The sequence below is a fragment of the Tupaia chinensis genome, unplaced genomic scaffold, assembly GCF_000334495.1.
Source record: "Tupaia chinensis unplaced genomic scaffold, TupChi_1.0 Scaffold000604_1, whole genome shotgun sequence".
Classification (NCBI taxonomy): Eukaryota; Metazoa; Chordata; class Mammalia; order Scandentia; family Tupaiidae; genus Tupaia; species Tupaia belangeri.
The window spans coordinates 98,562-109,739 of NW_006160122.1; the positions used below are offsets into that span (position 1 = coordinate 98,562).

The 11,178-nt window shown below is 52.3% G+C and overlaps 1 protein-coding gene across 1 annotated transcript in view; it reads right to left on the minus strand.

Moving 5' to 3' along the window:
* The window catches only part of OSCP1 (organic solute carrier partner 1), a 36,352-nt gene that overhangs the window by 4,470 nt on the left and 20,704 nt on the right, over positions 1-11,178 (minus strand). The window contains exons 4-6 of the mRNA XM_006158574.3: positions 9,929-10,009; positions 1,054-1,157; positions 559-687 (exon numbers count right to left, since the gene is read on the minus strand). Of these exons, the coding sequence (XP_006158636.1) occupies positions 559-687; positions 1,054-1,157; positions 9,929-10,009 (314 nt within the window). The remainder of the gene's footprint in view (positions 1-558; positions 688-1,053; positions 1,158-9,928; positions 10,010-11,178) is intronic.

Consider the following 11,178-nt stretch of genomic DNA (forward strand, 5'->3'; position numbering starts at 1 on the left):
CCACCGGGTCTGGGACTCGAACCGCGGTCGACTATGTGGGAGTCCAGCGACATAGCCATTACGCTAACTGCTGGTCCCCTAGAATAAATAATTCTTAAAAAAAAAAAAAAGCCAAACAACCACCACCAAAAAACCAACTATATGTCTCTTCCACCTGTTGAGTTACCTTAGGTTTGCAGATTTCAGTTTCCCTTTGAAAATGTCAGGGCTTGGTCCAGCAGGTGACATGGTGGTTAGGGTGCTGAACTCACACATGGTCAACCATGGTTCGAGTCCTGGACCTGGCAGCTTCCTTTCTTACTTTCTCTCTCTCCTTCTCTTTCTCTCTCTGGTGGGCATACATGCCCTGTAGCAAATTAAAAAAAATAATAATAAATAAAATTTAAAAAAAGTTTAAAAAAATGTCAGGACTTCCTGTTCATTCTAGCTAAGGGGAAATTACTCCAAAGGTCAGCAGGACGGGTTTTTTCATAGCAGAAGTCAGTTTTTTTTTTTTTTTTTTTACTGAAGTGACCTCCTTTGGCCTTAAACTGATGCAGGGAGAGAGACTTTGCTTACATGTTAGTTCCCAGTTTCAGGACTCGGTCTCCATAAAGTTCAAAAGACCCTTCTTGGGCTGCAGGGACATAGTTCCCGCCGTGCTTGAACTCTGCTGTCTTCACTTCCTCGCCTTTGCTGTTGAACGTTCTGTAATACAAAGTGTGACATACGGGATGCTCTCCAGGCCTGAGCAGTCCCGAGGGCGTCTTTATATACAGGACAGAAAGAGGTGTCGCAGTCCTTCGGGACAGAGCCGCTGGCTGTGGGAAGGCAGGGCTGCACCAACAGTGCCCCGCACACAGGGGGCGCTGTTCTGGGACTCGTCTCCTGGGAGCCGTTTACAAAATGCGGACTGGGTCCCGGAGCAGCGGGCGGCTCGCCTCACGCCCATCTGCTAAGTGACAAGGCCAGGGTTAGGGCTTCCCTTCTTGCGGAGCCGTGCTGAGGGGTCGGTGGGGAGTGTGTGTCCTGGCTCCCCGAACTCTGCCCTGACCGTCACTGTCGAGAAATCACCTGATGAGTCCGGGGACTTCAGTTCCCCAGGGGACGGGCCCGGACACCGGCAACACAAAGCGGCCGTTAGAGTTCTGAACTTTGTCCTTTAGAAATATGGACACCTGGAAAAAACCACAGGTATCGTCATTTTCCCCGGTTTGTTGTCACAGACGGAAACATCCTGGCTGGACAGCGCGGCAGTGTGGGTATTACCACAGCACCACGGCTGGCCCCTCGGGGTTATGACAGCAAGACACAGAACAAAAGGTCGAAGTGTTTTATACAAACGGAACTGCTGAGCCTCACAGCAAAACGTCCTCCTTACCCCCATTCTAAAGATGAGGAGGCTGAGGCGAGAGGGCCGTGACCTGCCCAGAGGGCACGAGCGGCAGGGCCAGGACTCGCCACCAGGCCACCACCTCCGCCCCTGGCTCCCTGCTAACTTCCATGCGGCCGAGACCCTTGGGCTCCAAGGAAGCTCATTATCACTATTTTACAGATGAGGACAGGGCAGCTCGGCGGTCACCTCCTCCAGATCAGCCAGGATCCCTCCAGATAGGCTGAGGAGTCGGACCCCCGCGTCTGACCCAGACAGAATGCTCTGATCCACGTGCTGGGCCAGTGAGAAGGGGGGCCGCAGCGGGGGGCTCCAGATAGCACTGAGGGTCGTCTGAGTGACGGCACACCCGTGGTACTGTTCGACTGCACGGGGAGGCCTGCATGGAGGAGACCACACCGGGGTGGGGTACTCTGGAGGTTTTAGTCACCCGTGCTTTAACCCCATGAGACTAGCGGTTCATCGGTTTACGGGTCTTAGCTGCCTCGTGTAAAAGGAGCGATAAACCCGCCCGTCCCTGGGCTCTAAAGTCCGCCCCGTTTGACAGTAGTATCACCACGCATAAGTACTTAGGCTGGCCCTGTGCCTCGTGGTTCAAGGCGCTGCATCCCACGTGGCCAACTGCGCGGTCTGAATTCTGGCCCTGGCGTCTGGAAACACTGCAGCCCACGTGCACTGGGTGGGTACTGGGGACGGAGGGCGGTGACCAGGGCTGCTGGGGGCGCTTTCCTCCTCTCCCTCCATTGTGCTCTAGAGAACACACGCGTCCTCTAGCAGAATTACAGAAAAGAGCACGCGAGTGAGGCAGGGAGAATGCAGAGTGGTAAGAATGTGAGAATCAGCAGTTTGGGGAGATGATGTCAGACTGTCTAGACTCGAACACCAATAGGGCCACTTTTTTTAATTTTTAAAGAATTATTTATTTGTTAATTTTTTGAGAGGTTTTTGCTATAGGGCGAGTATACTTGCTGGACAGAGACAGAAGTGAGAAATCACCCCCCCGGGGGGATGGCCACTCCGCAATCCCTTCTCCTCCACTCTCCTCTCCGGATCATGGGCACGCACCCAGCATGAGTTTCAAGTCACCGGGTCCGGGACTTGAACCGTGGTCGATTATGTGGGAGTACAGTGGTGTAACCACTATGTCATTGGCTGTTCCCATTATTGTTATCTTTTAATTTGACCAGAGAGAAACAGGGGAAAAGTGAGAAAGTAAGCTACCAGGTCCGGGACTCGAACTACTGTTGGCTTCCGTGGGAGTCTAGTGCCTCAAGCACCATGCCACTTGGCCCTTTCTTTTTGTTTTTTAATTGCCAGAGAACACGTGTACTTGCCAGAGCGAGGACAGAAGGCAAGCACCACGATGGGTATGGGCACGCTGCAGCCCTTCTCCTCCACTTCTCCATCCTGTGTCCCCCCTCTCCACGTTCTTCTGCACTTCCCCTCTTCTCTATTCCCAGAGTCCCTCGGAAAGAGGCCTTGCAGGCACTGGGGTGCTGGAGAGCGCTCTGAGCATTCATCTTCCGGGGGTGAGGGCCGTGCAGTGAGTGAGGGACTTAACGGCTCCCGGAAGCTGGCTGAGCACCTGGCGGTCAGGTCTGCAGGGAGCGGTAAGTCCAGGGCTTCTCGGCTGACGCTGTGGCAGATGAGGGGCTGATGGTGGGAGACCGAGACCCTGAAAGTGAGGGAGAAGTGGGCCGCGGGCTGGGGAGGGGGTGTGCTGCGTGAGGCCAGCGCCATTGGGAAGGCTCTGGATTGGCATCCACCCGGACACGCTGGGTAACCTCAGGATTGTGGGTCATGGAGGGTCATGTGAGAACCCTGTTGGGGGAGCCCTTCTATACCCGCCCCCTCTGGGGAGCACATGCCAGGCCAGGTGGCGGTGAGTGGCAGCACACCTGGACCCACACAGGAGAGGTCCCAGCGTTGCGTCCCAGGAGCTCCCTAAGCATGCTGGGCACACGTGTGCATACATGACCTAGGCTGGCTGAGTGTGGGATGCACCGTGGCATGCAGACCCTGGTGAGAGTGCCCGCCTCTCTGTCCCTCACCCTTTCTCGCGATGTCTCTGTCATAGAAGACAGGTTGGGCTGTTGGAAAAGTCATGATGCATTTTTACATAGAAAAACACAGAAAAATACATCATGACTTTTCTGACAATCCAATAAATAAAATTAAGAAAAATAATCGTCAGGGCCGGCAGGTGATGTCATGGTTAAGGCACTGGATTCCACATGGCCAACCTCGGTTCGAGTCCTGGGCCCGGTGGCTTAAAACTCACACTGGGTATATGCGCATGCATGCCCCAAAGCCCGAGTGAATGGACGAGAAGTGACTACGGCATGGCCATTCTCTCAGTGGGTAATTTCTCACTCTTCTTCCCTGTCTTTCTCTCCAGCGAGTGTATACACCCTGCAGCAAAAACAACAACGAAATCATCGAGGGGCCGGCGGGTGGTGTGGTGGTTAAGGTGCTGCACTCCACGTGGCTGTCTGAGTTGGAAGTGTGTATGCGTGTGCCCGCAGTCCTGAGAGAACAGAGAATGAACTGTGGTGTGGTCATCCTTCCTGGGGGATGATTTCTCACTTTCCCTCTCTTGCTGTCTCTGGCAAGCGCACATGCTCTTTGGCAAAAATCTAAGAAAAAAAGGGAGGGCCAGCAGGTGGTGTGGTGGTTGACGCGCTGGACTCCCACCTCGCCAGCCACAGTCTGAGTCCTGGACCTGGAGGCTGGCTTTCTCACTTCCCTCTCCCTCTCTCTCTCTCTGGTCAAATTGGAAAAGTAGTAATAATAAATCAAATCAAATCAATTAAATTATTCTTGGAAAAAAATACACACACACATACTCCTCATCTAGAGGCTGCCCTTTCTGCCAGCTCTCCCCTTCGAGCTCTGGGTTTGCATGTTTAACTGCCCACCTGACAGTGCTCCTTGGGTGTCTAGCAGGCAAATCAAGTTTAAATAGAACTATCCTGTCCTGCCCAAGGGCACCTCCCTCAGTAAGTGGCACCTCACAGCAAGCAAACACCTGGCAGCTGCTCCTCATTCTTCTTCCTCCGCTCCCCACATCCCACCTGCTCCCTTTGCCTGGATTTCCAGCAGTTTCCACCACTGTCCCACCTCTACCCTGTCCCGTGTGGCTGATCTTCCAGAACATGGATCGGAGCGTGTTACCTCTCACTGCTCCCAAGGATCTTTTGTTTACTCCTAGAATACATGTCTTTTTTCCTTTTCTTTAAGAATTATTTATTTGTTGGACCAGCAGTTGGCATAATAGCTATGTTGCTGGACTCCCATGTGGTCGACCGTGGTTCGAGTCCCGGACCTGGTGGCTTAAACTCATAACGGCTGTGCGTGCGTGCCCAAGATCCCAAGAGGAGAATGGAGGAGAAGGGACTGCGGCATGGCCATTCCCCCTGGGGGGTGATTGCTCGCTTTCTGTCTCTCTATCTCTCTCTGTCTCTCTGGTGAGTGCACGTGACCTATAACAAAAACCTCTCTAAAAATTGTTATTTATGTATTTAATTCTATATTTTGTTGTTATTATTTTTTAAAAATTGAACCAGAGAGATAGACAGGAAGGGAAAGTGAGACAGTAAGCTGCCAAGTCCGGGACCGAACCACAGTTGGCCATGTGGGAGTCCAGTGCCTTAACTACCGTACCACCTACTGGCCCCAAGAATAAACTCTTTCTGGGACCAGCAGTTAGCGTAATGGCTATGTCACTGGACTCCCACGTAGTTGACTGCGGTTCGAGTCCCAGACCCAGTGGCTTAAACTCATGCCGGGTGTGTGTGTGTGCGTGCCCAAGATCCCGAGAGGAGAATGGAGGAGAAGGGATTGTGGCATAGCCATCCCCCCTGGGGAGTGATTTCTCGCTTTCTATCTCTCTGTCTCTGTCTGTCTGGCGAGGGCACGCCCCCTGTAGTAAAAACAAAACAAAACAAAACAAAAAAAAAACAAAACCTCTCAAAAAAAAAAAAGAATAAACATCTTTCTAGGGCCTATCGCTGAGGGGCTAGGTAGGCACCGTTTCTTTCTTTTAAAGAGGATTTCTTTCTTCTTTAAAAAATTACTTATTTTAATTTTATTTATTCAGTCATTTAGGTTGAGCAGAGAGAGAAAGAGGGGAAGTAAGAAAGCAAGCCACCAGGTCTGAGACGTGAACCATGGTTGTCCATGTGGAAGTATCCAGCACCCTAACCACCATGCCTCCTGCTGACGCGGCACCTGCTCCGACCTGTCAGTGCCTAGGTGACACGTGCTGTTACATTTATTCTGGGCATCGCTCCTGCCCAGGAGATACACCCTATCCACACTGACTTCTTTTCCCTAAAGTGTTTTATTTTTTTGGAGAGGTTTTTGCTATAGGGCACATGTGCTTGCCAGACAGACAGAGACAGAGAGACAGAAAGCGAGAAATCACCCCCCAGGGGGGATGGCCACATCGCAATCCCTTCTCCTCCATTCTCCTCTCGGGATCTTGGGCACACACGCACACGCGCCCAGAGTGAGTTTAAGCCACCAGGTCTGGGACTCGCACTGCAGTCGACTATGTGGGAGTCCAGGGACATAGCCATTACGCCAACTGCTGGTCCCAATAAATAATTCTTAAAAAATGAAAAAAAAAAAGAAGAACGACAGTGGCCTCACGCAGCCTCTGTCCACACCAAGGCCATCCCACGTTTCAGGAGAGCACACCCCGCCTGGCTCCCGGATGATCCATTCTGTATCTGCTTGGGTTAAGCGTGAGCGAAGGGTCTTAGAGCTGTGTTTTCTGGATTTTGTTTCTTGCTTTTAGTTCATTTGGTTTTGTGAACAAATCTAAAAACTGCTGAGAGTACTTTAAAAATGGAAAAATCTGTCTGAGACGTTTCGCTGGTTTCAGAACCTGCAGCTGAGCAGAAAGGCCAGTCAGGGCAGACTTAGAAAACCAGCCCCGGAGTTCCAGAGGGGGCGGCATATTTTCAGGACAGTGATTCCTATTTCTTTCGATGAACATTCTGAGGTTTCGCTGACTGCCCGTTTTGCAATTAAAGCTTAATACATTTTGTGGTTTAATACATTTTAATGATTTTGCTATAGACTTGGTATTAGGGGAGTCTTTTCATTACAATGAGTTTTATCTTGTCAGAACTGAGAAATCAATACAGCTGTTTGTATTACTCTCATCCATAAAATAATGCTCAACAGTGCAGTCTTGATAACAATATAATGCTGAACAGCCAATACTTAGAAATGGACATTTTAAGTTTAATGCAAAACTTAATCTTACTTGTATTTTCATTTTTTAAATTTTAATCGATGACTATTAGAGATCTTAATTTATATGAATGTTGCTACCCCATCCATAGCAAATAAAATCATTCATGAGGGTTAGAAATAAAACTGGTACCCGAGTTGAAATTTGTCTTCTCTGATCCATGAAAGGGCAATGCAGTGATGTGCTAGGCTAACACGCTATTTCCCCTTGCTGTAAAATGTCTTTTCTGGCTAGCTGGTGGCGTGGTGGTGAAGCCGGCTGGATCTCACATGAGATAGCAGGCCTGTGAATTGAAAACACACCGGGCGTGTGTGTATATACAAAACCCCCAGAAGAGAACAGATTGTGGCATGGCTATTTCCCTCTGGGGGGGTACTTTCTTTTTGGGGGGATTTTATTTTTTTGCCATAGCGTATGTGCACTTGCTGGAGAGAGACAGAGAGACAAAAAGTGAGAAATCACCTCCTCCCTAGGGTTGGGGGAGATGGCCACACTGCAATTCCTTCTCCTCTGTTCTCCTCTCGGAATTTTGGACACGCACACACGTGTCTAGAGTAATTTTCAAGCCTCTAGGTCCAGGACTTGAACCACAGCCGGCCACACGGGAAGCCAGTGCCTTAACCACCATGTCACCTGCTGGTCTCTGGGGGGCACTTTCTTTCTCACTTTCCCTCTCTTTCTATCTCTTTGTCTTTCCGATGAGTGCACATGCCCTGTAGCAAATTAAAAAAAGGTTTTTTTCCCCTATTTTTTCTTGTTCTTTATAAAAAACATTTTATTTGTGCATATGTTACACATGCACAGGTACAAAACGCAAAAAGTTCAAAGCATACATAACGGACAAGAAATCTCTCTCCTATCCCTGTCCACACGGCTGCCCATTCCCAGGAGGCAGCCGTGGAGACCGGTTTCTTGCACACCCTTCAAGAAACACTCCAAATGCACTGTGCAAGCTGTCCACGGACACCGCGTATACTGCTTTGGCTAACCATCCCGCAAACTCTGTCAGGTACTATACTTCCCATTTTTCAGATGAGGAGACAAACTCAAGAGCAGTCACTTTTAAAAAATATTGCCTGATGGTGTGTGCATGTTACAGGGAGAGAGAACCCCCAAGTGGGGCCTAGTCATGCCACAAACGCCTTTCTCCCATTCTCCCTTCCATCGGGACCCTAGTCACATGCACACGTCACACATAGACCTGGCCTGTTTGTCAAGCTGCGGGGGCCAGGATTCGAACTGCAGTTGGCCGTGTGATGGACCTGGCTCCCCATGCACAGTGCTTCACCGCTGTGCTTTTCAGGGTGGGCCCACAGAGAGGTCACTTGCCCAAGGTCGTCATGCTGGTGCTGGATTTGGGTACAGACAGAGTACCTGAACCCACAGCCCGGCCTCGCTTTCGCATCGGCAGTTTAACCTACGGCAAGGAACAAGCTCTGTCCAAGAGAGCAAGGGCAAAATTCAGAAACGCAGAAGTGTATTTCTAAAAAAATTGTATTTATTGTCATTACTATTATTATTTTAAAATTTGCTATAGGGCATGTGCACTCATCAGAGAGAGAAAGAGAGAGAGAGGGGGAAAGTGAGAAAGTAAGCCACCAGGTCCAGGACTTGAACCGTGGGTGGCCACGTGAGAGTCCAGCGCCTTAACCACCATGCCACCTGCCAGCCCTCCTAGAAATGTGTGTGTTTTAAACTTTTATTTTAGACTTTTAATCACTACATCACCACAGCCTGTGAAAGGAAGTTTCCCAGCCCGAGACACTGCAGGTCAGCTCAGGTAGAGACGCTGCCGTACACATCACTACCAACAGCGGCCCCCCATTTCCGAGCCCTCCAGTGCCTTTCTGGTTTTCCCCTTGATTCCCTTTCTCTCACCCTCCCCACCTCCCACCTGCAGGACTGTGTTCTTATTATTTTTAAAAATTATTTAACTATTTATTTATTTTACTTTGATCAGAGAAGAAAGAGAGAAAGAGAGAGAGAGAGAGAGAGAGAGAGAGAGAGAGCAAGCCGCCAGGTCCAGGAATTGAAGCGCGGTCGGCCATGTGGGAGTCCAGCACCTTTAACCATCATGCCACCTGCCGGCCCCAGAAATGTGTTCATAAAAGGTGTGATGCAAAACTGTCTGGAGTGGGGGGCAGGCAGTCTACAGTGTGAACACACCCAGACCCGCAGGGAAGGGCCACCCGTGTCCTGGGGACGCCTGCGCACCCTGTGCCCGTCAGGGACACGCGTGTGCCCACGAGCTGGGCAGGCGGAGGTGCGGGTGGGTCACGGCGTGAAGCCCCTGACGGTGCCCGTCTCTCTCTGTCCTTTGTGGAAGAAACAAATGAACGTTGAAAATGCAGGTCCTGGGAAGCAGAAGAACGAAGGTCAGGGAGGAGACTCAAAGGTGATACTGTGATTCTGAGCCCAAGCAGGAACTGGAATGCTGGGCTGGTGTGCGGTGTGGTGGTTAAGGCGTGGGACTCACACATGGCTGTGGTTCAAGACCCAGACCTGGTAGCTTGCTTTCTCACTTTCCCTTTCTCTCTGGTCTAATTAAAATAAATAAATAGACAATTCTTAGACCAGAACAAAATGGAACAGAAAACTAGCACGCTAGTGCTCTCAAAGGAAGCCAGCAAGAGGGGGGCAGGCCTGGCCACAGACATTAGGCTGTGGGTACCCAGGGGCCTACCCGGGGAGAGGTGGAGATGGAGGCCTACAGGGTGGGGTGGGGTAGAGTAGGGGTAGACTCGGGAGTCACAGGCAAAGGAGCTGTAGCCAAAGGGGAGAAGGACCCTGAGAGAGCGGGCTGAGGCTGGGGACACGGGACTGTCTGGGACCGTGAGAGAGGAGGCTGAGGGTGGGGACACGGGGACTGTCTGAGACCCTGAGAGAGTGGGCTGAGGGTGGGGACACGGGGACTGTCTGCAGGGGTGAAGGGAGAGGAGGGGGTGGAGGCGGTGGGATGGGAGGGCAGAGGGCAGGCCAGGGTGGTATGGGGCCGTGGAGGTCAGAAAAGTGAGCGGGGCCGGCAGGTGGTGTGGTGGTTAAGGGTGCTGGACTCCCACATGGGAGAGCAGCATGGGACTCCCAACCTGAGAGCAAGATGTGACAGGAGAAAACTGTCCCCAAGAAACTCACACGGAAACTGGGAAGGAGTGTGACACGCTGTCTTCCGTGGCCCCCTGACAAAGCGCGGAGGTTTATTACCCTCATGGAGTCAAGCCCCGAGATCTCACTAGCCCGTCTCTGGCTTGCTTGCCCAGAGGCTGCAGGGTGTCCCCCGGCACCCAGACACTTACTCGGATGTGCAGGTCTTGGAAGAAGATGAGCAGCGTCTGCCGGATCAGCTGGAAGTCCCCCGCAGAGAGGCTCCCATAGATCTGCAGAGACAAGCAGAGAAGTGGGACGAGTATGTGGCCAGGCAGGCAGGGGCTGCTCAGCGACAGGAGCCAGAGGGCTCGGCAGCAGGGAGCCCACTGCCCTGCCACCGCTGATGCCACCCCACCCCATATACCTACGGAGACTGTTCCCAAGCTTAGCGACACAGCGCCCGCCGCTCCCTTTCAGCAGGGAGGAAGCGTCTGTGCCCTTATCACGCGTTCTACTCCGGAGGCAAGTCAGAGGCCTCAGGGCCACGTCGCCTATTAAATCACCCAAGGGCATACTTGGGGAGTCTCTTTCTAATCGCCAGGTGGGCAGAAGGAGAGGGAGAAACGGGGCACGGCCATGGCGCAATCCCCTTTCCTCCGTCTCCCCATCCGGGATTCTGGACACGCACACACAAGCACTGGTGTGTTTTCCAAACTCCAGGGCTGGGATTTGAACTGTGCTTGGCCATGTGGGAGCTACTCCAAATGCACTGAACCACTGTACCATGGGCTGCCCCAGTACTCAGCGAGTTCCAGAATGTCCTGGCAGGGTGGCGGGCTTTGGCATTCCTCACTCTGCTGTCACAGAACAGAGGAATGAGGGCCAGCCGCGGGCCGAGGCCGTGAACTGAGGATGCTCTTACTTCTATGAGCTGCCGGGAAGTCTCGTCCACTTGATGCAGGATGGCTGGGGAGTCCTGGATGAAGCCCTTGATGGCGTCTAGGTGGTTGAAGGTAACCAGCAGCACGTCCTTGGGGCGGGGGCACAGCAGCACTTGGTATTTGAAAGCCATCGTCATCAGGTTGTACAGCTGCCGGCCCACACACAAAGGGAACGGACCGGTCACCAAGGCGGACGCCAGAGTCCGCACAGCCACCGGTCAGGCCTTCACGGGAGGCTGTCTCGGGCTTGGTGACCACACAGCTATCACCAGACCAAGACACGTCTGAGAGGGAAGGAGAGGCTGTGGACGCCTAAGCCAGGACGGCAGGAGCAGCCCAGGACATTCCCGGGCCCAGCAGGGCTCCGGCAGGTGCTGCTGATGGGGCGCACAGGAAGCGAGGCTGGAAGCTGTGGGGTCCCAGACCAGGCCCTAGGCTTGGAGGAAGACCCGAACTCAAGAACTCCTCCACTGCTGACCTGCCGTGTGACCCTGGCCAGGTTCTCTTTTGAAAAAGAT